This window comes from Chelonia mydas, chromosome 8 (assembly GCF_015237465.2).
Source record: "Chelonia mydas isolate rCheMyd1 chromosome 8, rCheMyd1.pri.v2, whole genome shotgun sequence".
In the NCBI taxonomy this organism is placed as follows: domain Eukaryota; kingdom Metazoa; phylum Chordata; order Testudines; family Cheloniidae; genus Chelonia; species Chelonia mydas.
The window spans coordinates 51,695,965-51,723,734 of NC_057854.1; the positions used below are offsets into that span (position 1 = coordinate 51,695,965).

At 47.1% G+C, this 27,770-nt stretch overlaps 1 protein-coding gene across 1 annotated transcript in view; it reads left to right on the forward strand.

Annotated features, from left to right (window-relative positions):
* Positions 1–1,816: 1,816 nt before the first annotated feature.
* The window catches only part of LHX4 (LIM homeobox 4), a 59,249-nt gene continuing 33,295 nt past the window's right edge, over positions 1,817–27,770 (forward strand). Inside the window, exons 1-2 of the mRNA XM_037907186.2 lie at positions 1,817–1,892; positions 25,471–25,642. Coding sequence (XP_037763114.1) covers positions 1,817–1,892; positions 25,471–25,642 — 248 coding nt within the window. The remainder of the gene's footprint in view (positions 1,893–25,470; positions 25,643–27,770) is intronic.

The window sequence follows — 27,770 nt, forward strand, 5'->3', positions numbered from 1 at the left end:
ACTATCGAAAGCCATTGGGCAGGCTGTTTTCTGCCTTGGGTTTCATGGGGGAAAAGGGGTGGGCGGGGTTCCTTTCTGAGGAGGTTCAGTGGGCAGCAAAAAAGCCAAAAGCTGGAGCTCTCTCTTTTCCAAGCGCCCAAATGTGGGGTATTCTAGCTTCCTAATCTAGCCAGCCAGCATCCCTTCCTAATGCCTAGAGAAAGAGGATAGGAAACACCGAATAACCGTAGCCTTGCCTGGAGCGAGAATCGATCTCCGAATCAGACTCAAACCAGGGTAGCGGGATGTTTGGCTGAGCAAATATTGAAATTAACTAGGTGAAATTAGTCAGACATCCAGCTCATGCTGATATGATGGACTGGGGCTAGCAAAACTGGCCAGAGGTTTTTATATGTATAAAGTGAAAAAAGCTATTTAAAAACCTGTTTGTTTTCCACTGTGTGACCTTTCTGCCCTGCGTGTCGTAATAATGCAGCAGTGATTCGAATTGTTTTTAAGAGGAAAAGCTTCAAAATGAACAGAGACGGGAAGAATAGCTTCCTCGTGTGAGATCTGAATTTTTCCAGCTAAATAAGTCATGGGATCCGAGGCATTTCAATGTGTGCGCGGCTTGGGGACATGTAATAGGCACTCATTGAAAAAGAATCGCGATGCTCCGTGCGAAATACGGAGCCCAGCGTTATCCAGCAGGCCTGTGCAAGGTGAAGCAAAGCGGTAGCTGACGCTGTATGTCAGCGTGGGGAGAGGGGGAAATAAAACACCGGGAACGATTTGGATAAAGGGGAAATCTTAGAAGAGCTGATGAGGGAAGACAGAACCAGGCAACGAATAAAGCGAGTGAGAAGCTCTAGCAGAGACGAGCGCTGCAAAATGAGGAAGGCCGCGTGGAAATGAGGAGCTTAATTTGCTTCCAGACGAACGGGGAGCAAACCCCAACTGGAAGGAAGGCAGGGCGGGCGGGCTCGTTTAATCCTGCCAGCGGCAGCCGAGGCGTGTGGATTTCTCCTAGCGTTTGTTACAAAGGGGGCAGGTGCTGTTGTGTCCGGTGGCTGGGTGGCGAAGGGGTAGATGGATGGAGCCGCAGGGTGAAGGGAAGACGGGGGTTGAAGGGGGAGGGAAATGGAGCAGCAGCGATGCCCAGGAACGAGGGATAGTAAAGTGGGCTGTGACTGACGCAGGGATTTCTAGCCTACCCCGGTGTAACAAGCCTGGGGCGCCGCTATTTCACCGGGGTAACCTCCCGGTACAAAGGATGCCAGGACCAACCAGAAGGGCTGCGCTAAGCCATCAAGACGACGAGCAGCTGTAAGGCACCCGCTGCCGCCGCTGCCTTTATAGCCCTCGAAGGGCAGGGGCGGGGCTGAATGCCAGGTAGCCACGCCCATAAAGGCACAGGCCGCGCCCACTTCGGCTGGTGGCCCCACCCCTAAAATCTTTACCTGGGCTCTGTCCTTTGGGTGTCCCCGCCCCAGTTTCCGACATGATGTAAGGGGATTGGCTGGAGGGGGCGGGGCCTCCCTGCGGAAAGTGACGTCACGCTCACTCCCTGCAGTGTGAATGAATCAAACCTGCCTTCAGGGGACCAGCATTCCAGCGAAAAGAGCTGCGGCAGCATCACTTTAACCCGGGATACACTAACCCAGGATAGCAGGATCAAAAGAGATTTGAAACAGACCAGGGCTAAAGCAGGGCCACTCCAGTCCTCCAGCACGTGTAGAAGGATCAGCCCTGGTTGTACTTTAAACTTAATGTTTTGTTTTATTTTTATAGAGAGATAAAATAGAGCCGTTTATTTTTTATTTTCTATTTAAATAAAATGATGCAAAGCTCAGCACTCACTACAGAAGGTTCTGTCAAGGGGCTTCCAGAGATTCTTGGTGTGCCAATGCAACGTAAGGATTTTTTTTTCCCTCATTGATTTAATAATAAAGAAAACTGGCAATGATAGAAGCCTAAATGGTGCAGGGAGGGTGGCTAACTGCACTGTGAGATGTGGAGAGGCAGGGGCGGAAAAAGTACTTGAGAAATGTAAGACGGGTGGGTATTTCCATGTGAGGCAAATTCCTGCGAAGGGGCTGGATGAGGTTGGTTGCCTTCTTTTTAAAATACTAATAATATAGAGAGAAAAATAATAATATGCAACAGGGAAGGAAGTACCCAGAGCAGAGTGGATATGCAGGATGATTGTGCTGATTGGGGAAGAGGAGCTGCTAGGCAGCTAATGGGAAGTAAACAATCTTCCTGGATGACAGCAAAATACTGGTCCCGCAGCCACATCAACTTTAAACCGCCTTGCAAGAAGTTGGGAGACCCCCTGAGCGCTGCATTCTAAGGGGGGAAATCTCCGGAAAGTGCACCCATCTTGCCAATTTGCTCCTAGGAGTGGGGAGACCCCAATGCAAGTCACCGCCGGGGAGTTTATTTGCAATCTGCTCTTCCCAAATGGGGGCGGGGGGAAGGGGAGAAGATCCGCTGAGCTGCCTGCCGGGGGAGATCCCAGGCGGTTGTTTTGTCAAATTGGACTTGAGGGTAGTGTAGCTCAGGCTAAGCTGTGAACTCTGATCCAGGAATAGACACAAGTTATATGCATAGGAGAGCCTAGTTGTGAACCCTGTATCAGGAATATAGCTATACTGTAAGCATATGTATGTATCTACACGTGTGTGTGTGTGTATAATATAGCTATGCGTGTGTGTATGTATTATAACGTGTGTATGTACATATATATATCTGTGCGAATGCATATATATATATATATATATTTGTGCGTGTGTGTGTATATATATACACATACGCACAAATATATATATATATATACACACGCTGGTATATATGTTGTTTGTGCATATATATATGGGGATATATATATGCACACTGATATATACGGTGTGTGTTAATATAGATACATACACACATAATATAGACACATCCGTACTCCATAATATTCGTTGCTTGTGTTATGACCCCGTATTTCTCGCTCTGTTCCCAATGCTGAGCACGCGGATCGGCCCCTCCTGTAGGCGACAGATGCTCTGGCAAAGGGCTGGCTCCCTGCTCCGCGCTGAATGCGGCGTCTCTCCTCCGCGCTCGCAGCCCGTGTGTTCTGGTTACACTGAGAACGGCCCTGGGGCATTTCTGCCTTGCCCCTCGGGTGGCCGAGGCAGCAGAGATGCCGCGTGCGGCTTTTCCCGGCGGGGCTTTGCCTGGTTTCCAGGGCTTTCCCGGGGAAGTCTCGGGTCCGCTGAAATGTGAAATCAGCCGGGCGCTCGGAAAAAGCATGACATGTAAATGGCAGGGGAAACGGATCAAGAGTTTTCCGCAAATGCGGCCACAGGTCTCTGGCTAACCGGGGCGCTGGCATGCGGATGTGTCGGTGTGTGCGTTGTTATACATTACACCCTGTTGCTTGGCGTTGTGCGGAGACTGCCCGTCTCGTGCGTTGAATGGTTTCGCTTGGAGATCCTTTTGCTAACTCACTCCAGGCCCGGGTCGCGTTTGCAGCCGGGAAGGTGGTCACAGTCACTGATGAGGGGGTACTTTACAGATCCTCTGCCATCCCGCCCCCCGGGTTAGCGCCTCTCCGGCGAGATCTCTCTGGAAAGTGGTGGAGCGGGCTGGCGTGTGGGGGGAAGTTATAGGAGAAGTTAGGGGCCTTTCACATCTAGTTTGATTCGTAAATCTTTGCTACCGTCTGAAACCCAGCAGAAGGGAAGTGCGGTTACTTTCTTGCGATAGCAGGGCACACAAAACGGTGGCAAAAAATGTCCCGGAATGATCTTGGTCGATGGAATAAGAAGAACGGGTTTCAGCTTCTGGACTGTTCCTTTGTTTGTATTTGATTGTTTGGAGCCTTTCTAGATTTATCTTTCTGACCTGTGGTGCCCTCTCCCCGGCTAGAAAACTGGGGATTGTTTTAAAGGCTGTACGGAGCCCATGCGATCTCATTTTATTCCGCTTTATGATCCAGAGGGGAAATTTCCTCCTCTTGCTACTGAGTTTTAAAATCCGCCTCCAAACCAATCTCCCGAATTCAGAGAGAGCGAAGAGAGAGAATTAACTGGACCCGGCCATTTATCCGGAGAGAGACCTGTCGGTCAGAAATAGGGTCCAATTTATAGCTCGGGTCAGAGAATCTGTATTTATAATGAAGAGTCAGTTGGTTTAGATCAAATACGGCTAGGTTGTATGTCAAAAATCCTTAAAATCCCATTGTATCAATCTGTCCAAATATTGATCTCTAGATCTGGACCGCTATTGAATGATGTATGGATACAGATCTCTCTCGTATACATATATAAATGTATAAACCGTTATTTCTGTATATATGCACAATTATCTGTATATTTATAGAGAGATCTGTATCCATGCATAATTAAATTCGTGTCTAGCTATATACCATTATGTATAGACGTATACACATTATCTCTTTCTTCGCATACAGAATATCTATGCTATATGTTGATAAATACTATAGAAACATAGATACAAATGTACGTGTATCTACATATCTTGATCTAGTTATCTTTTTTCTACAAATCTCTGGCTGTAAAAGTATCTGTGTATTTAGAGACAGATCTTTTTTGTTGAATAGCTTACACACGCGTCTAGTATATTCCATTGATCAATTCATTCCTTGTCAGTCACTTTTTGTATTTTGGTTGCTTACATTTCGATGCCTAGCGGGTTACTGGCTGGCAGAGTGGAAATTCCTGACCCCGACAGGCAAAAGTTGCTGTTTTCTTACCCTCCGCCTTGCCAGCGGTTGTGCTTGTGCAAGGGACTTGTAGATCGGGAAGGGCTCTGTGCCCCTCTCTGCTTGGACAGCGACCGGTCTTTAGGCAGCTCCTGGAACCCCCCTTCTCACGCTCCCGCTGGGCACTGGGGCTCAGGTGAAAGACTGGGGGGCTGCAAAGGCTCCTGGGGCGGGCATTTAGTCCAGATCCTGGTGGATTCTGGGTTGGGCAGAATCTTGCTGCAGGAATCTCCTCCACTTAGGCTGGAGCGCTCCATCCCTTGGGTTTCCTGAGCAGCAGCTCCCGAATTCTCCTGATTTGCAACAATACTCTTCCCCCTCTCCCCCACCCCTCAGCAAACCAAACCAAACCAAACCAAAAACTCTTGAGTTGGAAATGTGTCCAGAGCAGCCCTGACATAGCGGCTGAATGGAGAGTCTGAGTCAAACATTTCTAGAGAGAGGGGACAGGAGCGATCCGGGCAGCCGCGTTTCACCTCTGGCTCTTTTATCTCCTTCTCTCATCCTTTCCCCTGATGGGGTTGTGGCAGGTGTGTTTGTATTTTGTTTGATTAAATAAATGCAAAAGCCGCGCAGAAAGCCCCCTGTGCGGGGATGAAAGATTGTTGCTTTCCAGTGACCCCGGTTCACAGTCCTCTCCGAACCAAAGAGGAGACATGAGACGCGGGTTGTGAATTTCACTAGCCCCCTTGCTTTGCGTTTGCTGTGGACTGTTCACGGGCCACCTTTGCTGTTCTAGGTACCAGCCCCAGGGATTTGTTTTTAATTGCTCTGAGTTAGCAATATTTTTTCTACCAGTGAGAAACTGAGTCCGACACGGCTCTCTTTCTCTTTCGTTCTCTGCAGTGTACACCCCCTGTTTTCTGTTTATCCCAGACAACGAAATGATGACTGTTCTAGGCAATCGTCCCCGTTAACAATTGTTTTAAATTCGACTAAACAAGTAACCGATTACGAATAGGGTGTGAGGAGTGTTTGGTCCCGCTCCCCGCGCTTACAATGTCGCTCCCAGCAGGCGTGAAAGAAGGTCTTACAATTCCCTTCGATTCGAATTCGAGGAACCACCTGCCTTGAGAAGGAATGTCAGATCGAAAAGTCCTCCCTAAAGGGCTGTAGGAGACACTGCGGATGAGAAGAGCGGAGGCCTCTGTGTGGGGTCCGATTTCCCCTCTATACTGGGAGTCCTTGACCCCGGCGTCCCAGGCAAGAGGGAAAATCACCCTGTGCTATTGGCCTATGGCCAAATCCCAGGGCTCCCCAGCCCTGGGCGACGTCCCCTTTCCTGGCCGGGAGCCTGTTTTAGCATCTTTGTAACGAAACTCATCTCTAGCTCCCTGGGACTCTTTCCCACTAATCCGGTGGAAGAAGAAGTAGCTCAGGGATGTCTGGAAAACGCCGTTTACAGGGCTGGGATGCGGGGCTCCAGAGCTGGTTGATTGATCGCTTGAGGTGTCCCATATGCAGCCCAGCCGGGGCCACTCAGTGCTGGGGTCAAGATCAGAGGAAGGGGCATTTCCCTACCTGCTTCGCAGCAGGAGGAAACTCCGCCGACCCCACCGCCGCCCAGTGCGTTTCCCTGGGGCGTAGTTTTCCTTCCTCCTGTTTGCGCAGACGGACATTCCGTCCCAGCGGCAGGTGGAGCGGGTGGGTGGTGAGCGAGGAGGGGGAACTGGTTTGGGTGAGAAGAAAATTCAGGTACTGATATCTCTATGAGCTGATTGCGATAGCGACAGGAGACAGACCTCAACAATTCAAAGAGTCTCTCTATCCCCACATACAGATCGATAGATAAAACTATTTCTCTATAGAGAGATCTAATTCGAATTGTCTATGGATAGAACGTATTTATCTCCTCACACACATATAAATGTAATTGTTTTTACACCTGGATCTATGGAGATAGATTGTTTGAATTAGAGCTGCCCGGATAGATTTTGTATCTATGTTCCTGTATTTGTCTGTCGACGCATCGTTTATTAATCGACGGATATAGAATTTGTTGTCGGCGCTGTGGCGGAGGCTTTGTTATGCGTGTCTGTTTCTAGCCTTATATTTGTGGATTAGTGTTGAAAAGACTAAAGCGATTGGGTTGGTTCGTAAAGTCTCATTTACTGTCTGTAAAAATGACCTGCCCTGGTCAGAACTTCATCCCAAACCCAACTGGGCAATGTACAGCCCTTCTCTGGGTTTAGCTCACCTGAGGGTGAGTCGTCTCTTTCCCAGCCGTCCCTTTGCACTTCGGAAGTGTGCCTCTGAATTTGGGGAAGAGGCAACTTCCACCCGCCGCCTACCCCCTGGGTCGCCTCTTGTTAATTTCGCGATTATCCCGCACATTCCCCCCGGTTCAAACCTTTCCCCTCTTCCCAGCCAGTCGTTGGCCCGGTAGGTTATCAGCGTCAAAAGCCCCTTTCCAAGTTGGAAGAAATAAACGAAACCTGTAGGATTTGGGGAGGGGGGGAAATGATTCCGATCAGGGAATCTCTCGCCTGCTTTGTATTTTTTCTCTCGCCTCATAGCCCACATTCCTAGAGATGTATCTGGTATGAATTAGCTCCCTGGACTAGTGCAGGATTAAGCCGGGAAGGTGATGGGGAAAGACGAACGCCGAAGCGCTTTTCTGGGGTTGTGTGTAGTTTTGCCCTGGTAATTTCCTTTCTCGCCCTCCGATCTCCTACAGTCCTGGCTCTTTCGGGCTGAGAAGAGAAACCTAGTTTGAAATCCTCACAGATTGCAGGAATTACCTCCCCCCCCCCCATGCGGGGATTTTCCTCCTCAAGTGTGCGCGGCGTCCCTGGCTCAGCGCGGCTCCGGATCGCTCCTGAGGTTTATCAAATTGTGTGTTAGTTAAAGACCAAAGAAATGCACGGCGCCAAACCGAGCCCGCCTGCAGCGGAGAACAAACGCGCCCAGCCTGTGTTCAGCGGCCCAGCGCCCGCTTTTTCTCTAGTCTAGTCAATGGCTAAGGGCTCGATCCCGTGCGCCCTGCTTCCCCGCTAACTTCACAGGGAGTTTGGGGGGCTCGGTGGATCAGGGTCCCGGCTGGGGAAGGTCTATCCAGGGCTGTTGTCGCACACTCTGGTGCCGATTCTGTGATGCACCCGCTCTTTCTGGTGTTCGCTGGGGGCGACGCGAAGACGCTACGGCGCGTTAATGGTGCGAGCGTTTTGTAGTAGCAGGGGCTATTCTGCTCCGATGTGACTTCTCCTGGAGCAGGAGCGGCCCGGGACTTGCCACCAGCCCTTGCGTAGCACACCTGCTGCGGCCGCTCGGCTTTGTTTCGCTTCCATTGAAATGTCGCTTCTGCGGCAGGGCGAGCAAACGCAACTCGGGAGGCTGATCCTGAGAGAGCAGAAACTCCACAGTGCAGAAGCGAAACCTTGTGTGCACTACCCAAGGGCTGGGATCAGATTCCCCAGCGCCCTCCACCTCACCCAGGAAAGCGGCTCCTTGATCTTTCTTGCTGTCTTCCCTGCCTCGTTGGTCAGGGAAGGCTCACGGCGCCCGTAAAAGGGATGCCAAGCCAAAGGGCTGAGAATTCACTTCCTAACATCAAGCCACGAGGAGAAAGCCCGGGAGTGCCCCAAGGGGGGAAAGACAGCGGTGGAAAGCCCCGGATCTCTGCAGTGTTCCGGGTACCCCATGGCATCAGCGAACCCCAGAATCCGGAGCCCTCTGAATGAAATATCTGTGGAAAGAGTGACCCATTGAACAGAATGTCAGGTCAGGCATTTTACTGATTTCGATTAGCGGGGATTAAATCATGTTATTCCTCCGCCTTCTCTCCTACAAACAAGCTTCAACAAAACATAGGGCTAAGTATTATCTATCATCTATCTATCTATCTAAACGGATATTAACTCCAACCCAGCGAATAATCATTCCCCTCCCTGTCTGCTCCCCAAACATTGCAGCACTGAGAATCAGAAACTGAAATTGGACTAGATACGAAAGGGAAAGTGTCTTCACTGGGTCCCATTGTCCCAACTGAATGCAATTATGCAAACGAGCAGAAATAGTGAAAAGTCAACAGGGTTTTGAGAACTTTTTCAATCGATTTTTCCAGGAGGAGAAGAGTAGCTTCCATGTGTTTGTTCTGTACAGAAATTGGTTCATAACATAGCACATTTCAAGTGGCGACGCGTGCCCCTCTGCGGTTGTGATCCAAACCTGAGCAAAGCTGAAGCGTTCCGTGAAGTCTGACAACTTCTCCTTTTCTCACCTGGTTATACCAAGGTATATTGCAAGCGTTGTGTTGTAAATTATCCACTGTGACTGTCCCGAGAGCTCTTGGCCTCAATGCACAACAGGATGGACTAAAAGGAGTGTCAGCCTTCACTCCGGATTGCTCGGCTGTTGCCAGTCTGTCTCATTTACCTTTTTGTCTTACAGTAGATTTTTGTTTGTTTTGTTTTGTTTTAACACAAGTGATGAGTCTGATTTTCCCGGCGTGGTGGCTACAAGGGGTTGAGTTACTGGTCAGATCCGGGGACTAGGGATCAGGAGACTTGAATATTCCTGACTTTGCCACTCACTCGATGGCACTGGGAAAGTCACATAAAGCCAGATTATGTCCCCTTCCTTCGGGCTGAATAGCACTTTCCTCTCCCTTTCCAGTGTGAGGGAAGCAATTGTTTTCTCGCTGGTAAAACGGAGCTAGCACCTGCCCAGCCCGTTGAAATCCTTGTTGCTATTATACATGCAAGCCACTGCTGTGTTTTTCTGCTCGTGCCTCCGCTGCAGTCCAGGCTGTGGGGTGGGTCCAGCTGCGCTGGGACTCAATGAATCTGTTTGCACCTGGGGAGGGTCCGCGCGGCTCTTGCACGTGGCTTGGAACAGAGCGGTTAGCAGGCGCGGCGCCGGCCTGCTGTGCCCCCCTGGCCTCCCCAGGTGCTGTGGCAAAGGCAAGGCAAAACTAGGCAATCCGAAGAGTGTGCTGGGTGGCTCGCGGCACGGGGAATAAACGGGACTCGGCAGGATTTTGTGTCTGGTCACTGCAACATGAAACTGACGCATGCTTTAAAAACAGGCTGCAGTGATACTGTGAGTTTGTGGCGCCCAATCCTCCAACCCCTCCTCACTCGCACAAATAATCCTCCCTCCTGTGTGTAGTCCCATTAGCTTCAGCTGGACCTCTTGATGTGGGGAAGAATTTGAAGGCTGAGATAGTAACAATTTTACCGGTGTTAAAATGCAGCTGTTTCCATTCTTGTTAAATGATCAGGCTGTGAGTGAGTGGCTTGCACAATGCTATGCTTGAAGGGGAATTAGGGTGGCTGGTTACTGTATTCTTTTAAACTGCAAACGAAACCAAGTATGAACCAAGCAAGCCACCATTTTCTTCTACTCCCTGTAAACTAAAATAATAATCCTGCCCAAGCTGATTTAAACCCAATGCTTTTTTAATTGCTTTCAGCCGGTGAACTTCGAGCCCGAGATGACATTTTTAGGGTTGAATTATGAACTTCTCAGTAATGGAAATACTGACACGAGCTTAACTAGAGTGGCACCAGTGATACTGCGATGATAAATGAATGACACCACTGGGCTATCGCCTGCCATCATTCCGCACGCAGATCTTCAGGGGGAGCTTTGCAGTCAAAGGGATGGCGGAACAGGGCCCCTTCTAGCTGAGGAGCCCGCTGACGTTGCCTCTGCTTATACCGGATCTGAATGTGTCCCTGTGTCTTTTCCCGCTCACACCAGCTTTTCAGTCTATTTGTGTTTTAGTCTTGGGGAGGATCTCTTTGGGGCTTGATCCTGGGAAGTGCTGGGTGCCCTCAACTCCCATTGGCTCCCAGGAAAGGGACTCAGAACCTTGGAAGTTGGGGCATTTTTTGGACTGATCCAAACCCCACTGGAGTCAATGGAAAAAGTCCCAGTGACTTCTGTGGGGTCAGATCAAGCCCTTTACAAGGAATAATTGAATTAACTGGATATCGTTGCATGGTGTCTTGGAGGATATGATCAGAGTGCAAAAATATATGAAGAAGGCAAATAATAAGGAGTAAAACATATGTTTAGGTTGGTGCCAAGGGTATAGCCTGGGCTAATAGGATGACACTAACAAAGGGAAAATATAGGGTGAATGTCAAGAGAAAAATCCTATGTGTGAGATCTGTAAGGCTGTGGAATAGCCTCCCCTGAAAGGTGCTAGAAGCCCCATCATTTGAAACACAGGCTAAGCCCCTGCAAGCCACAGTCCTGCACTGGTTCCCAGGGAATAGATGAGATGGTCTAGTAGGGCTTTTTTAAACCCTGTTGTCTATTATTCTATTTAAAAACTCAGCTTCCCCCAGATAAGGAGTGAGTGAAAGTGAGCATTGTTTGAGCAGCATGTGATCTCAAATAGTTAAAGACAAAATACAATTCTTGGCTTTATTAGAATAAAACAACACTTAGAATGAGAGAGAGGGCTTAAAAGCTGGAAGCATGGGATTCCTATTCCAGCAGCAGGAGTGCTGAGGGACAGCAGAGAGAAGTCAATGGAAAGAAGATTCACTGTTAATTGACAGATGTTGTTGTCTACCCCTGGCACTGAGGATACCTCTCTGGGGGAGGGAATTCCAGTTATTAAGAAGAGACAAGTATTAGTAATGGGTGAGCCGATCATTAGAAACATCGATAGCTGGGTTTGCGATGACCGGGAGAACCGCATGGTGACTTGCCTGCCTGGTGCGAAGGTTGTGGATCTCTCAAGACAGCTAGATAGACTTCCATGTAGTGCTGGGGAGGAGCCGGTGGTAGTGGTACATGTAGGTACCAATGACATAGGGAGGGATAGGAGAGAGTCCTGGAGGCCAAATTGAGGCTGCTAGGTAAGAGATTGAAGTCCAGGACCTTCATGGTAGCATTCTCTGAGATGATCCCAGTTCCATGAGCAGGCTAGTTAGACAGGCAGAACTGCAGGGTCTCAATGCGTGGATGAGATGATGGTGTAGGGAGGAGGGGCTTAGATTTATTGGGAACTGGGGAAACTTTTGGGAAAGGGGGAACCTATAGAGGGAGGATAGGCTCCTCCTAAACCAATATGGAACCAGATTGCTGGCACTTAACATTAAAAAGGTTGTAAAGCAGTTTTTAAACTAAGGGTTAGGGGAAGGCCGACAGGTGTGGAGGAACACATGGTTCGGACAGAGACATTCCTTAGGGTAGGATCTAGTAATGGAGATTGTCTATGTCCTACTAAGAAGGAAAGGATGGAAGATGATAAAATACAGCCAGGATCTGATGAGAAACAGTCACATGATGAAAAATCTCATTCAATTACATCATTTAATGGGAGACAGCTAAAAAGTGACAAGCATTTAAAAAGTGCTTATATACCAATGCTAGAAGTCTAAATAATAAGATGGGTGAACTAGAGTGCCTTGTATTGAATGAGGATATTGATATAATAGGCATCAGAGAGACTTGGTGGAATGAGGATAATCAATGGGACGCAGTAATACCAGGGTACAAAATATATCGGAAGGACAGAACAGGTCATGCTGGTGGGGGAGTGGCACTATATGTAAAAGAAAGCTTGGAATCAAATGAAGTAAAAAATCTTAAATGGAGCAAACTGTACCATAGAATCCTTATGGATAGTAATTCCATGCCCTAATAATAATATAGCAGTAAGGATATATTACCGACCACCTGCCCAGGATGGTGATAATGACTGTGAAATGCTCAGGGAGATTAGAGAGGCTATTAAAATAAAAAACTCAATAATAATGGGGGATTTTAACTATCCCCATATTGACTGGGTACATGTTACCTCAGGACGGATGCAGAGAAAAAGTTTCTTGACACCTTAAATGACTGCTTCTTGCAGCAGCTAGTCCTGGAACCCACAAGAGGAGAGGCAATTCTTGATTTAGTCCTAAGTGGAGCACAGGATCAGGTTCCAGAGGTGAATATAGCTGGACGGTTTGGTAATAGTGACCATAATATAATTACATTTAAATCCCTGTGGTGGGGGAAACACCACAGCGACCCAACACTGTAGCATTTAATTTCAGAACGGGAAACTATACAAAAATGAGGAGGTTAGTGAAACAAATATTAAAAGGTACAGCAGCAAAAGTAAAAACCTTGCACCACCATAATAGAGGCTACACTTAAATATATACCCCAAATTTAAAAACATAGTAAGAGAACCAAAAAAAAAAAAAAAGTCACCATGGCTAAAAACAAAGTAACAAAAGTGGTGAGAGGCAAAAAGGCATCCTTTAAAATATGGAGGTTAAATCGTAGCGAGGAAAACAGAAAGGAACATAAACTCTGGCAAATGAAGTGTAAAAATATAATTAGGAAGGCCAAAAAAGAATCTGAAGAACAGCTAGCCAAAGACTTAAAAAGTAATAGCAAATTTTTTTTTAAGTACATCAGAAGCAGGAAGCCTGCTAAACAACCAGTGGGGCCACTGGACCATCAAGATGCTAAAGGACCACTCAAAGACAATAAGGCCATGGCAGAGAAACTAAATGAATTCTTTGCATTGGTCTTCACAGCTGAGGATGTGAGGGAAATTCCCAAACCGGAGCCATTCTTTTTAGCTGACAAATCTGAGGAACTGTCCCAGACTGAGGTACCATTAAAGGAGGTTTTGGAACAAATTGATAAACTAAACAGGAATAAGTGACCAGGACAGATGGTATTCACCCAGGAATTCTGAAGGAGCTCAAATGTGAAATTGCAGGACTACTATCTGTCATCTGTAACCTATCATTTAAATCAGCTTCTGTACCAAATGACTGGAGGATAGGAAACAAAGGGTAGGAAAAAATGGTCAGTTTTCAGAACAGAGAGAGGTAAATAGTGGTGTCCCCCAGGGGTCTGTGTTGGGCCCAGTCCTGTTCAACATATTCATAAATGATCTGGAAAAGGGGGTAAACAATAAGGTGGCAAAATTTGCAGATGATACAAAACTACTCAAGATAGTTAAGTCCCAGGCAGACTGCGAAGAGCTACAAAAGGATCTCTCAAAACTGGGAGACTGGGCAACAAAATGGCAGATGAAATTCAGTGTTGATAAATGCAAAGTAATGCACATTGGAAAACATAATCCCAACTATACATATAAAATGGTGGGGTCTAAATTAGCTGTTACCACTCAAGAAAGAGATCTTGGACTCATTGTGGATAGTTCTCTGAAAAGATCCACTCAATTTGCAGTGGCAGTCAAAAAAGTGAACAGAATGTTGGGAATCATTAAGAAAGGGATAGATAATAAGACAGAAAATATCATATTGTCTCTATACAAACCCCTGGTATGCCCACATCTTGAATACTGCATATAGATGTGGTCATCCCATCTCAAAAAAGATATATTGGAATTGGAAAAGATTCAGAAAAGGGCAACAAAAATAATTAGGGGTATGAAGCATCTGCCATATGAGGAGAGATTAATAAGACTGGGACTTTTCAGCTTGGAAAAAAGATGACTAAGGTGGGATATAATAGAGGTCTATAAAATCATGACTGATGTAGAGAAAGTAAATAAGGACGTGTTATTTACTCCTTCTCATAACACAAGAACTAAGGGTCACCAAATGAAATTAATAGGCAGCAAGTTTAAAACAAACAATAGGAAGTATTTTTTCACACAACGCATAGTCAACCTGTGGAACTCCTTGCCAGAGGATGTTGTGAAGGACAAGACTATAACAGGGTTCAAAAAAGAACTAGATACATTTATGGAGGATAGGTCCATCAGTGGCTATTAGCCGGGATGGGCAGAAATGGTGTCCCTAGTCTGTGTTTGCCAGAAGCTGGGAATGGGCGACAGGGGATGGATCACTTGATGATTACCTGTTCTGTTCATTCCCTCTGGGGCACCTGGCATTGGCCACTGTCGGAAGACAGGATACTGGGCTAGATGGACCTTTGGTCTGAGCCAGTATGGCCATTCTTATGTTCTCATGAGTGAGCCTCAGACTAGTTCAGGGCTGGAATCTGGAGCCCAAATCAGTGTTTTGGGGAAAATTTTCCTCTCCTTTACACTGGGGCAACCCCACCGGGCAGAATTTGGGCCTTTCATAGATTCATTCAAGCTGGTAGAGCTTCATCTAGTGCAACTCCCTTCAACATGGCAAGGCTGAAACAGTCTCCTCTCTGGCCAGCCAGAGCAAAGCTCAGCTTCTCCTGGGCACCAGGACCAATCTTAGCTTCTTCTGAGAGAGATTTCCATTTCCCCTTTGGAGAGCCTGCACAAACCCTGTTGCTTCTGAGAAAGTTCCCTTCTTCACTCCTATCTTTTCAATACTCCCAGTACTTAGGGGAACCAGGAATTGTCCATCCCCAGGGCTTTTTGTAGGTTCAGGAATTCCCATTGGTTTTAAAAATCCTGGATTTTGAGAGACTGTATCCCAGTTATACAAGGGTTTCAGAATGAAATTTCTTGTAACAAGGCAGTTAAACATCTATCTATCTATCTACCTATCTATCTAAACATTTTTGTAGGTGGGCAGATATGAATATATTCAACCTACTTTATGATAGGTCATATTATAATGTTTATTTAGAGTTGCTGAGAATAACAAGTCATGAAAATGAACCTCAGGTCCATTTCTACATATCACTAGGACTCCCTGAGAGATAGCAGCCATATACTATGAACAGTGTTATGCTATGTACAACAAATGTACGATTTTAATTTGCATTTGATGATGTTAGTAGAGTATAAACCAATAGCTGTAACATGCATCACCCCTTTCTTTTACATTATTGTTTTTGGAGGTGTTTTATTGCAAAGGTTAAAGCCGATTCCATCCTGAAACACCCTACGTCAGCCCAGGGCAGTGAATGAACTGGAATCTGGTTTTGTGGGATTCCTTCTCTTTCTTTTTCTCTTTCTCTTGGTATAGTTTTCTCTTAATAAGATTTTCCTTTCTGTTCTCCAGCCGGAATAATGAATCTGGGGCTATCTGAAAACATGTTGCTGCAATACAGCACCTGAAAGTCCTTTACAAAAATAAAATCAGGCCAGATCCAAATCCAGATCAAGCCAGATCAGGCTTGTCTACACTTTCCGGAGGATTGACGCTGTGGCGATCGATGCATCGGCGGTTGATTTAGTGGGTCTAGTGAAGTCCCGCTAAATCAACCGCTGATTGCGCTCCCATCAACTCCTGTACTCCACCTGATCGAGAAGAGCAAGGGGAGTCGATGGGAGATAGTCTCCTGTCGACATCACGTAGTGTGGACCCCGCGGTAAGTAGATCTAAGCTATGTCGATTTGAGTTACACAATTCATACTCAAATTGCGTAGCTTAGATCGACTTTTCCCTTTAGTGTAGACAAGGTTAGTGTAAATGGGCATAGCTCCACTGAAGTTGATGGAACTACTGCCGTGGAGACAAGCAGGGGATACGGCCCATTAGCTCTGGTTCGACCTTGTCTCATGTAATCTCATGTAACAATATAGGGCCTAATCTTGCAGCCCTCACTCAGGCAAAACTCCCATAGGCTTCTTTCAGTACTTCTGGATGTCACTAAGCTCTGCCCATACAAATGACATCACTGTTTCCATAGTAACTAATGCACTTCAAGGAGGAAATAGCAGAGCAGGATTTTTTTTTAAAGGACAAAAATTAGTGGCATAAACAAAATATGTGATGGCGGGGATGCTATAAAGTTTTCATTGCTGCTAATCTGGGAAAAGCTACATAATTCACTCGTAGCTCAGGCACCTACGAGTAATGTGGTCACTGCAAACGCCTGGCAATAAGTCCTTTATGCTGCCCCACATTATGGGCCCAATCCTCCACTAATTACATACACAAAGTTCCCATTGACATGAGTGAGTTCTGGGTGTGCAAAGAATGCAGCATCAGATCTATCTGTCTATAGCAATCTAAAATTTAGTGTGTGGGAATGAATCTTTCCAATGAGAGATTAAAACCTGAGCTTCTGACTGCTGAGCATGGACCTTAAGGATCCTATAACAGGGTCATTGGTCAGCAAATGTCTTCTCCTCTATTGCTGTGCAGTGTGCTATGCAACAGTCAGCCAGGGCTCTCCATCCCCAGAGGTGGCTGCATGGCATTGGTACTGCACGTACGTAGTCTTTGAGATGAAATGCCTATATGAGTGTAATATTTTGTATATCAAACCTCTCCTTTAGACTCACCTCTGCTGTGACCCATATAAGGAACAGAGCAATCAGTGAGGATGAGACTGAGGGGCAGATGGGATTAGTTGTCTTTTACTTTATTTATAATAATTTTAAAGCAGCAAATTTGTATGAGTGTTGAAACATTGTATATATTGATTGCGTCCCTATCTCCAGGGCAGGGACCCTGCCTTCATATGTGTTTGTACGGTTTCTAGCACAACAGGGCCATAATCCTCACCCATGCTTTGCGGTGATACTGCCATACATGTGCTAAATACTCCCCGTCCCCTCCCCCCCCCGTCCCGCACCGGATAGGTTCTGATTGACACCTCCTTGAAGTCAAGGGAAAGTCTTCAAGGGGCTCTGGATTAGACGCGGAGTGATGTCATTTATTTTTTTCCTTTAAAGCCTGATTTTGCAGTTCCCACTCAAGCAGAACTTCCACCGGAGCCTACAGGGAGTGCACCTGAGCTAAGACCTCAGGACCCCAAGTCCTCCATGTAAACACAGATCGCTCCCTAGAACAGGAAAAGCAATTCTGACATTGGGCTGCAATGAAAAAATGTGGAGTTTTGTCTGCTTCAAATGAAGTTAGTTATCGTGTTATAGCCTCATAGAGGCTTTTTATTTATTTTTAAAGGAGTAGCTCCATTAGCTGCTACTTACATTACATCTGTGTTCAGTAAAAGCAGGTTCCTCTGTGCATGTACTATAAAGTGTGAGCGACTGAGATCTGGAGCGGGAGCTGAATTTGGAATGCCCCAGATTGCAGGAGCATTCATAGCTGAAGGGTTTGGTTCAGCCTATTAAAAAAAATAGGGACCATTTGTAAAATTCCGAGTTGGATGACCCAATGTTTGGGGGCTCTGCTGTGAGGTTTGCTTTGGGACCCTGCCCATTCAGGATTCTCTTGGATTATCACTGCATCTGATTTCGGCGGCTCCCCTCAGTGACAAATGGACATGAAGAATTTCATAGAGTATTTCACAATCCATGTTGTTTCAATAATTAGCTATTTTTTTCCCTGACAGGGATAGATAATGCCATAAAGATGAAGCCAGTGTTATAAATCATTCCATACACTGCCCTGATCTAAAACGTGCTGCTGGTGAATGGCACCCAAACAGACCACACCGTGTCTGTCGTTTGAGCATTGGCCTGCTAAACCCAGGGTTGTGAGTTCAATTCTTGAGGGGGGATTGGTCCTACTTTGAGCAGGGGGTTAGACTAGATGACCCCCTGAGGTCCCTTCCAACCCTGATATTCTATGATAAGCAAACAATCTATGAAGCCGAGCAAAGAATGGTACCAGAATCTGAGAACTAGCTACATTTATTTTAATGTTGATAATGGGGTAGTGCCAAGTTCTGCCCTGGCTGGTGCTTATAGGGAGAGCTGGGTGTATGTTCAATACATGGACCTCTACTCCTCCTAAAAGTTGCAGCCTGGGTGGGATCCCATTGGGCAGGCAGAGCTGGGGGATGCATGGAGACGGGCACGCTTTCCTGTAGATTTTTAACAGTAAGGGTAATTTATTATTGGAACAATTTACTCAGGGTTGTGGTGGATTCTCCATCACTGGAAATGTTAAAATCAAGATAGGATGTTTCTCGAAAAGATCTGCTCCAGGAATTATTTTGGGGGAATTCTCTGGGGTGTGTTATCAAGGAGGTCAGACTAGATGATCACTATGGTGCCGTCTGGCCTTGGAATCTATGAAAAGCCACAGCGTTTACCTCTGGCTCTCTCATGCTGTGCATCACAGCTTACATGATATCCAGCGAGGGGAGCGTTTCTCAAATGTGGCCACCGTGGCTGCATGTGGCCACCAGGGGCTTTTCTTGCGGCCACAGCCTTCTGGGCTGTTATTGGGGGAGGGGGGGCGCGAAGTAGAGGCTCCTCCCTGTTACTCTGGGATGCACCACCTTTGTGTTGGTTGTTGGAGCCGCCAGCAGTGGTTGGGCCCTGCTCCCCCTGTGGAAAAAACCTGGGGCACAATGCTGGAGGACCAGGCAGCTGGTGAGATCCCCACCTTCCCAGGGGTGATGGGGTTCAGGCTTTAGGCTTCAGCCCTGGGGTGGCGGGGCAGGGGGGTGGCAGGCTCTGGCCGCAGGGCTTTGGGCTCCAGCCCCTCCCACCTACCCTTCCCACCCTCATTGCCCCTGGCCCCCACTGCCTTCCCCAAGCCCCCATCCAGGGCTTAATTTGTCCCCAGGCTTGACAAGACTGAATAAGTCTGCGGTGAAAAGCAATACGTGTATGCTTGTTAATATCACTTTTCACAACAGACTTACTAGCTAGCAATAAATAAATTGCAATGATTTGGACGTGTACGTGTGCATATTTATTTGTTTTTACTAAAGCTAATTAAGTATTTTAGGAAAACGTGTGAGAGCGGCCACCAGCAAGAGTCAGTGGCCGCACTCGGAGGCCACCAAAAAGTTTGGTGTGAGTGCTAGGGAAGGATCCTTTTCTGCTGTATGTTCTGGGGAATGTCTCCCTGTGATCTCTTTCCCTTCCAATGAAGCCACACAGCAGGAGGACAGGTCCTAGCCCAGAGCATTCAGTTTTCCAGTGATTTGGGTGCCTTGATTTGTAGTCTGAGTCAATTTGTCAGAGGGCGGTGGCTCAACCCTTTCTTGCTATCAGGCCCCTAGCTATCTCAGAAATGAGGCACTTTGCTTTAGAAAATCCTGGCCAGAAATCAATCAGTAACTAATTTCTGGAGTTCACCATTAAACGGTGCTATTTCCTTTTTTTTCCCTCTTAACATCGGTTGAAGAACATATTAAAAAATTCAAGGCACAGAGGAATTTTCAGATTATTTTCAATAAAAATCTTGGGGTGGGGGAGGGAGTCTTCCTCCCAAAGTAAATGCTCAATTTTTTTCTTAAAAAGCAAAATCAGCAACCAGCTTCCGCCTGTTGATTATAATGTTATCGCGGTATAATGAAGCCTGCTTGGGTTGCTATTGGGCAGCTTTGAACCAAGGACTTCTAGCAATAAAACCATGGGCTTTTTTCACTTGAGCTAAAAGAGGACTTGTCCTAGGTGCCAGAAGTAGTAGACCCTTATCTTCTTACGTCGTCCAACTGCTAAAGGAAGTCAGAGGCCTGCAGTGTGCTGGGATGGGTTACAAATGCCATTGCAGAGTGCCAGAGGCTGGCAGAATTTGGCCTGACTAGGGTGTAGTGATGCACACAAATCAGGCAGTGCGATTGCATTATATAACTCAACCTTGTCATGTGCTACTGTTTATCATTGTATTGTAAGGCTGATTTTTTTCCCCCATATGGTATTGGAACCATCCTGGGCAGGTTGACTCCACGCTGAGGTTTCTTTCCTGTCGGTCTCAGGTTCATGTGACCCTGCCTCAGCCAATAGCTAGAGCCAGTAATGTTTGCCTCTAATAACAATTGATCATCTACTGTGCGAGAGCTACAGTGCTAGGCTATTCTAGGTCACATAATTCTGTCTCCTCTTATTGGACAGTGTTATCTGCAGTCCATGATCATCATAAATATCTGGTTGGGTGGACAGGTAGGTAGATACATAAGGACAAGCAGAATGAATTTGTACAGATAGATATGCAGTCAATTAAGCAGCGCCGTTAATCTAATTATGTGTGGTGTGGATAACTGTCTGCCACTAAAAGACAAATGCCGAGGTAAAGTATTTATCAAAAATACTGTAAGCGCAGAGGTGAAGCTGAGACATTTGTTGTTAAAGAGCTAGACAGTAATCTGGTCACAGTGTATAATTCCATTAACATTATTCCTATTATACCAAATAATTTAGTTAAAATAAATGAAAGCCATTCTGCAGACATATGATGGCAGTGGAAGAGCTGACCCCAAGGAAGGCAATTCCATTTCAAAAGACAAAGCGGGCACATTGATTCTATCTAATATCTTTTTTTCTTTATTTTTTTAATCTTTGGAAGGGAATTTTCCCCCCTCTGATCTTTGCTGCCTTGTGTCACATGGACCATCCAGAGGGCATGGATGAGGCACCCTTTGGAACCCATTAAGGCCTCTCTGGGTTTAGCCACATGGATCACTCAAGGAGCAAGAACCTGGGTTCAAGAATTATAAAATAAGATTTTGTAATTCATATGAGAATGGGGCCTAGAGGCCACCACCAAGATTGTGCTAGGCACTATACATACACGTGGTAAGAGACAGTCTCTGCCCTTAATAGCTTTAATTTCAATAGATAAAAGAGTTTTATTAGCCTGCTATCCATGTGGGACCTGAGATTAAGAGACTTGCCCAAGGTTACACCCACAGGCTGTGGCAGAGGTAGAAACTGAAGGCAAATCTTTTGGACCCTACCTCAGTGTCTTATGTCTACACTGCAAAGAGAAACCCACAATGTTGAGTCTCTATTGACTTGGACTTGCAGTGCAGGCATTCAGGCTTGGGGTGGAGCTTGGGCTCTGAAACCCAGCAAGAGGGGACGGTCTCCATGCCGAGGCTCCAGCTTTAGCGGGATTGTCTGCTCTGCTATTTTCAGCCTGCAGCCCGAGCCGTGCGAGCTGCGGTCAATTGACCCAGGCTCTGAGACTCGGTGCACCAGTGTTTCTTTGCAGTGTAGACATATCCTAAACCACAAGGCCATCCTTCCTTACAACCAGCCTCAGCTCTCCAAAGCAGCCCTGAAAACAACTGAGAAAGCCTGTAGGTTCCTCCCTATGCGGTATCTGAGAAGATGCATTTTGATTGGTTCACAAGCTGAATAGCTACATACTTCTGCCAATCAATAAAGAACTTTATCAGAAGTAGAATTCACTTTTTTTTTAATGTAATCTATTTCTCAGAGTAAACTGGCTTCAGGCTGGCCAATGTGTGTGAGCTTTAAAAAGCATATCAATAAATAAGCCAATGAGCTTATTTGTTTCATTTTGGTACAATCAGGTAACTCTTTCCTGACCCTTCTCTAGATTTGTGGCAGTATAAAAATGCCCAAATATTTACTGCTAGTCAGTCGTCCTGATACCACAGAACTGCCCAATAGACAAGTGAAAGAAAGAGCTGATGCACAAACATCTCCTGTGATATTACACTCCTGCTATGGGGCATATTTCTTTAAAATCAATCATCTTTTAGGCATGCATGGCAGCATTATGTGCATTGCTTTTACAGGGCAATCTTCTCTTGCAGACTTTTACAGCCCTCTCTGCTTATTCTGAACTATAGGCAGATAGAAATGGAGATAAATATCTAGCTATCCAGATCTATATAAGCTGTCTGTCTCTAGACAGACATCTTATATGAGTCTAGATAGCTAGATATATAGCTTGCTTTTATACTGAGCCTCTCACCCCAAAGTATTTCAAAACCTCTTTACAAAGCATAAATACTGCACAGTGGGACCATTTCAGTCAACAGTGAAATGCAGCCACCTTTGGTGTGGAACGGGGTAGCCATTTAACAGAGCCCAGGAACACCATGCAACAATTTAGGTCAGAAAGTGAAGGAGCTACACCATAGCCCATTGACACTGCAGGGAATGCGAGAATGTACAAACTACATGCAGCATGTATGCTCTGATTTGATGTCTGCTCTTGGATTGCCATGCAGATCTGTGTAGCACAGGAGAATTTTTGCATGGCTATAGACAATGTCTCCCTTCGGGCCAAATTAAGGTTGCCAATTTTGGTTGGATGTATCCCTGGATATTTCATCACACGACATAATCTTTAACGATTAATCTTTGATTCCTGGAGACTCGGCAACCCTAAGCTAAATACCTGGGTATACCATCCAATCTTGCTTCTACTGGCAGTAATGAGCCCCATGATCTTGATGTGTAAGCTCTGTACTGGTGTCACTCTTCTTTGCTGTCGCTTTTCTCTCTCTCTCTGTTTGCGTACTCCATTAGATACCCTGCTGATTGGTTTGGAATCATCATCTGTTAGTATACTCCACCTGAGCAAACTGCATGTCTTTGTTACCTTCTAGTAGCTGGTCCATATAAGAGGATAAGAACCTTATATAGCTGCTGACTAGAGGAGTTACTCCTTTAACTAAAGCTGTAGAGGCTCATGCTCTTAGTCATGCTAAACACCAAGACCATGTCTGGGTGATTATATTAGCACTTATGTGCTCTCTGCTGAATCCTTACAGATTCTTTTGTTTTGAGGTATTACCTGTACCCTGCCTTGTCCCTACTCCTCACAATCCATTGTATCATAGGCAGGGGCTGGTAGCACCACCTATTACTAAAGTTGCCTGACACCTCCCATTAAAAAGACTCGGTTTTCAGTTGCTTATCAATTTGCCAGACTTTGACTGGTTTTTAGGCTGAAATGTTCCATGCTGGGTGTCTGCCTCAGGCTGAATTGTTCTGGAAAATTTGAGCCAAAATGGCTCAACGGTTTCAGAGAACAAGGCTAGGGGAAATGAAATATGTTGTTTTGCTCATGTTAAAACATCCTGGTGACCTTTCTTCTTTGCAAAGCTCTAGTGCTCCCGTGCATTGGATCAGGGACTTGCAGTTTGGAGGGGGAGGGCAGCGGTTTGTCATCTTCGTGAAAACCATCTAAATTTGGCCACCCAAGTTTCCAGCCTCTGAAAAATTGCAGTTTGCACATGCTCAGTAGAGACTTGTGAGGAATTCTCAGCTTAATTCCCCAAAGACTTTGTCCACAGTGGGACTTTGCCAGCAATTGCAGTTCATGGGTGCTTCAGGCCAAGCGGTGGTGGGGCTGGGCACCTGAACTGAAAGCAGGAAGCCTGTCGCTTCATGTGCCCTCACTGCTTCCCCTCCTGGGCTCAGGCATGCTGCGGGAGGAAGCTGCTTGAACTGAATGTAGAGGGGACAAGAGCCAGACCTGGCAGGGGAAGTACTGTAGATGGAGAGCCAGTGAGGACAGGGAACGTGGGTGTGTGGGTGACCAGAGGCCAGTTTGGGCCAGGAAGAAACGGGGGCGGAGGGTGGGGAGGGGCACGGACTGTGTGTGGGACTTTACGACCTCAGTAATGTTCTCCTCAGGTAGAGTTTGTGTGTCCGCTAAGTACGTGTCACCTGACCTAGGCTTTTATGTTAAACTCAATACGGAGTGATTCACACAGAGCCCGTAACTGCCAGGGAATGTAGGCAGCCGGGTGTTCTTTGCCAGGCTGGAATTACGCCAGGGCATGGGGGTGGCTGCTCCTCTCGCACAACGTGCTGGGGAATTGCTAGTGGGAGTGGATGGTCGGGAGCTCAGCTTTGAGCCCCATCCAGGAGCTGGCGTCTCCACAACCACTTTTTAGGAAGACCTTCTTTAGTGTAAAGAATATTTTAGGGTGTCGCTCCTCCCCACACAGCTGACGGTCTACACCTGCCTACTTCTGCGAGTGGAGGGGGCTCATGCCCCACAGATATTGCCAGAGCCTCTCTCGCTCACTGCCGTGGGAGAGCTAGGCCAGGATGTCAATATGTGTGTGGGGGGGGGTAATGGGGTGCTGGTTGGACTCTCACAATAACTGTGCCTCACAAACAGGAGCTTGTTCCTGAAGACAGGGTTTGTAATGACACCCTCCACACAGCCGAGTAGCCCCCTGCACCCCCAGGAGCAGGAAGGCATTGGGGAGCACCTGGCTCCTGCCATGGCTCTGATGCCAATGGGTGGCAGAGCACAGCAACGCGCTTCTGCAGAGCAGTTCTATGCCACCAGCGCTGCCCTGGAGAGCCATGGGATTACAGCCCAGACTCTTCCATTGGGATGGGCCTGGGAGGGGGACCCCCGACGGGACCTCTGGGAGGGGAAACTTGCGACATGCCCATTCCCCACCGGGGATGAGAATGTAGGGGAGCACCACAGTAGGCGGCCTTGTTCATCTCATGCCACAGGAGTCCCTGGAACTGGGCAAAAGCAATAGAGGCCTCACCCCAAAGACGTTAGAGCCTAGAGGTGCCCGTCCGGTACGAAGCAAGCCTTGTGGTGGCTGTGCTGTCTCAGGGGGCGGCAGGGGGACGTGGTCAGCGAGGCTGGTCCGGGGAGGCTGAAGGCAGCGAGTTTTAAGGGGGGCTTTGAGGAAGGGAAGGGGCAGTTGGTGCACGGGAAGCTGCCCTAAGGACGGGGGGCAGCGTGAGAGAAGGCTGGAAGCCAAGAGTGGGGGGAGGAGGCAAGGGGAGAGACTACGGAGAGGGGGCAGGAAGGCATGGGAGCTGAGGCGAGGCAGGGTGAAGCTACTCAGGGCCTCGAGGGGGTGGATGAGGAGAACAGCCTGGACAAGGAAGGGGAGCAGAAGCCACTGAAGGGATACCTCCCGCTATATCTGTGCAGAGCTTAGCACAGTGGGGCCCCCATCTCGGCTGGGGTCTCGAGGCACTGCTGAGGTGTAACACTGTTCAGCACAGGCGTGTGTAGAGCTGGAGCGATGGGAGAGCAGGGGGCTGGGTGAGCACACAGTGTTTGCACCCCGAAGGGACTGGGACACCAGGTGGGCCTAGCTCCCTGAACGCAAATCTCTAACTCAGTGACTGGCTCCCTCTGTTCCCATGGAGCAGGGAGATACAGGCCTCCGAGGCTCTCTCGCGCCTTTTCCTTTCTCCAAATGGGGCTGTCCTCACTGACCCTGCTCTTCTCCTCTCTCTCTCCCCTCCCCCCCAACTGCTGCCTCGTCAGAGATTCCCCAGTGCGCCGGCTGCAACCAGCACATCCTGGATAAATTCATCCTGAAAGTCCTCGACAGGCACTGGCACAGCTCCTGCCTCAAGTGCGCAGACTGCCAGATGCAGCTGGCGGACAGGTGCTTCTCCAGAGCCGGGAGTGTCTACTGTAAGGAAGACTTCTTCAAGTAAGTGCAGCCGTCTCCTTTGTGTTGGGAGGGCCGAGTGGCAGTGGCCTGGGTGTTTTCTGTCAGCTCACACCAGGCTGTGGAGAAAGCTCCCCCTTGCACAGGAGACCTTGCTCCGGAAACTCCCTGCCAGTGCTTGCCAAGGGTTTTAGGATTAAGAGCCCTGCTCTCAGGAGCACACCAGGGTCCTAACAATCCTCCCAAGCTGTTTTTTGTTAGAAATAAATCCCTTTCTAACTTAATATTTCTCCTAATCGAATCCCAACCTGTCCCTGCAGCTGCTTTGACACAGTTTAGGGTTAGTGAAAACCAGGACATGGCTGCTTTGGCCTCCCCTCCTGGGATCAACTCAGAAGAACTCAATTGCCCAGATCACAGAAGATGTCAGCTTGGGGAGCCCCCGGTTACCACCCTCATGCCTCTCATTCTGGGTTTCATCAGAAGGGGAACCATTTGGCCTCCCAGACAGACTGGCTGCATGGGGTACAGCCCATGATGAGGTTGGTGGAAATGGAGAGAGAAAGGAAAACAGAGGGTGATCATGGAAAGACAGGCATGACGTTCCATAAGCAGGCACCGGTACAGACGGACATGGAAACAACTGGACAAATTTTAGTATAATTTCTCCAAAATCTTCTTATATATATATATTTTTTTAAGCCCAAGTGTTTAAATAAAGGGAATTTTGCTGCTTTAGAACTGCCACAGGCTGAATGCTATTTGTGGGGATTTAACCTTCTTAGAGACCCAAATCTCTCTAATACTCCTCTCCCCCCACACCCTCCCTCCCTCTCTCCCTATTACATTTTTAAGCCCAAATTGGACTAAGGATTCTGCTTGTTAATCACCCTTCCTGCATCAAGCACATCTGTTCAGATCAGAGCTAGAGGGCAGGAGAAACCCACACAAAGACAAAAGACTCCAGATCCCTGCTGCTTTTCAAGATCTACTCTCTTTGTGGGTTGTTTTTTTGTTTTTGCTGCCTTCATCTTTTGTTGCTTTCCCTGATTATCCATATTTTTTCCTAGTAGGGTAAAAGTCTTATTTAATTCACACTTGGGCCATTTGCAATCTGTGTACCTGCCTCTAAACCAGTGACTCTCACCTTTCCAGACAACTGTACCCCTTTCAGGAGTCTGATTTGTCTTGCATACCCCCAAGTTTCACCTCACTTAAAAACTATTTCCTTATGAAAATCAGACATAAAAGCACCAAAGTGTCACAGCACACCATACTGAAAAATTGCTGACTTTCTCATTTTTACCATATAATATAAAATAAATCAATTGGAATATAATTTTTGTACTTACATTTGAGCGTATAGAGCAGTATAAACAAGTCATTGTATGAAATTTTAGTTTGTACTGATTTTGCTAGTGCTTTTTCTATAGCCTGTTGTAAAACTAGGCAAATATCTAGATGAGTTGATGTACCCCCTGGAAGACCTCTGCATACCCTCCGGGGTACATGTACCCCTGGTTGAGAACCATTGCTAACTATCTGATGTACAAACCTGGACTGTCCATGGCTCCGCTATGAAAGGGCATTATTCTTGCAATGAAAATTGGACTTTTAGCAGTACATTTTATCCCCTGATTGCAAAATGCAGTGATTTTATAAAGGACAGTTAATATCTGTATCTGTATCAGGCCAGATCCTCCGCTGATTAAACTGGTGTAACTCTACTGATGTCAATAGTGCGATGCTGATTTACATCAGCTAAAGATCTGGCAAGATATGTATGAGCCAGATCCTTGGTTAGTGGAAATTGGTGTAGCTCACTGAAGACAAGGAAGTGATGCTGATTTACACCAGGAGGGGATCTGGCCCAAGATGTCTTTTGGTGGCTGAGAGGAAAAGGAATGAACAAGGTGCATTTGGAGTATGTTGGATATGATAGCAGAGCCATCAGACCTAAGACACATGGCACGTTTATGCAAGGAGGCACAAAGACAATGTAATGCAAATGGCTTCCTCTCAGAGAGCTCCATATTCATTGCTGCCCATTACTGTGCTCCGTTCTACCTGGGCTCCAGATCTGAGCGTTCCGTGGCATCTGACACCATGATATTGTTTCCCCACTTGTAAAAGAGTCCCAGGCCACGATGTTCTTTGCCGGCTCATGCCT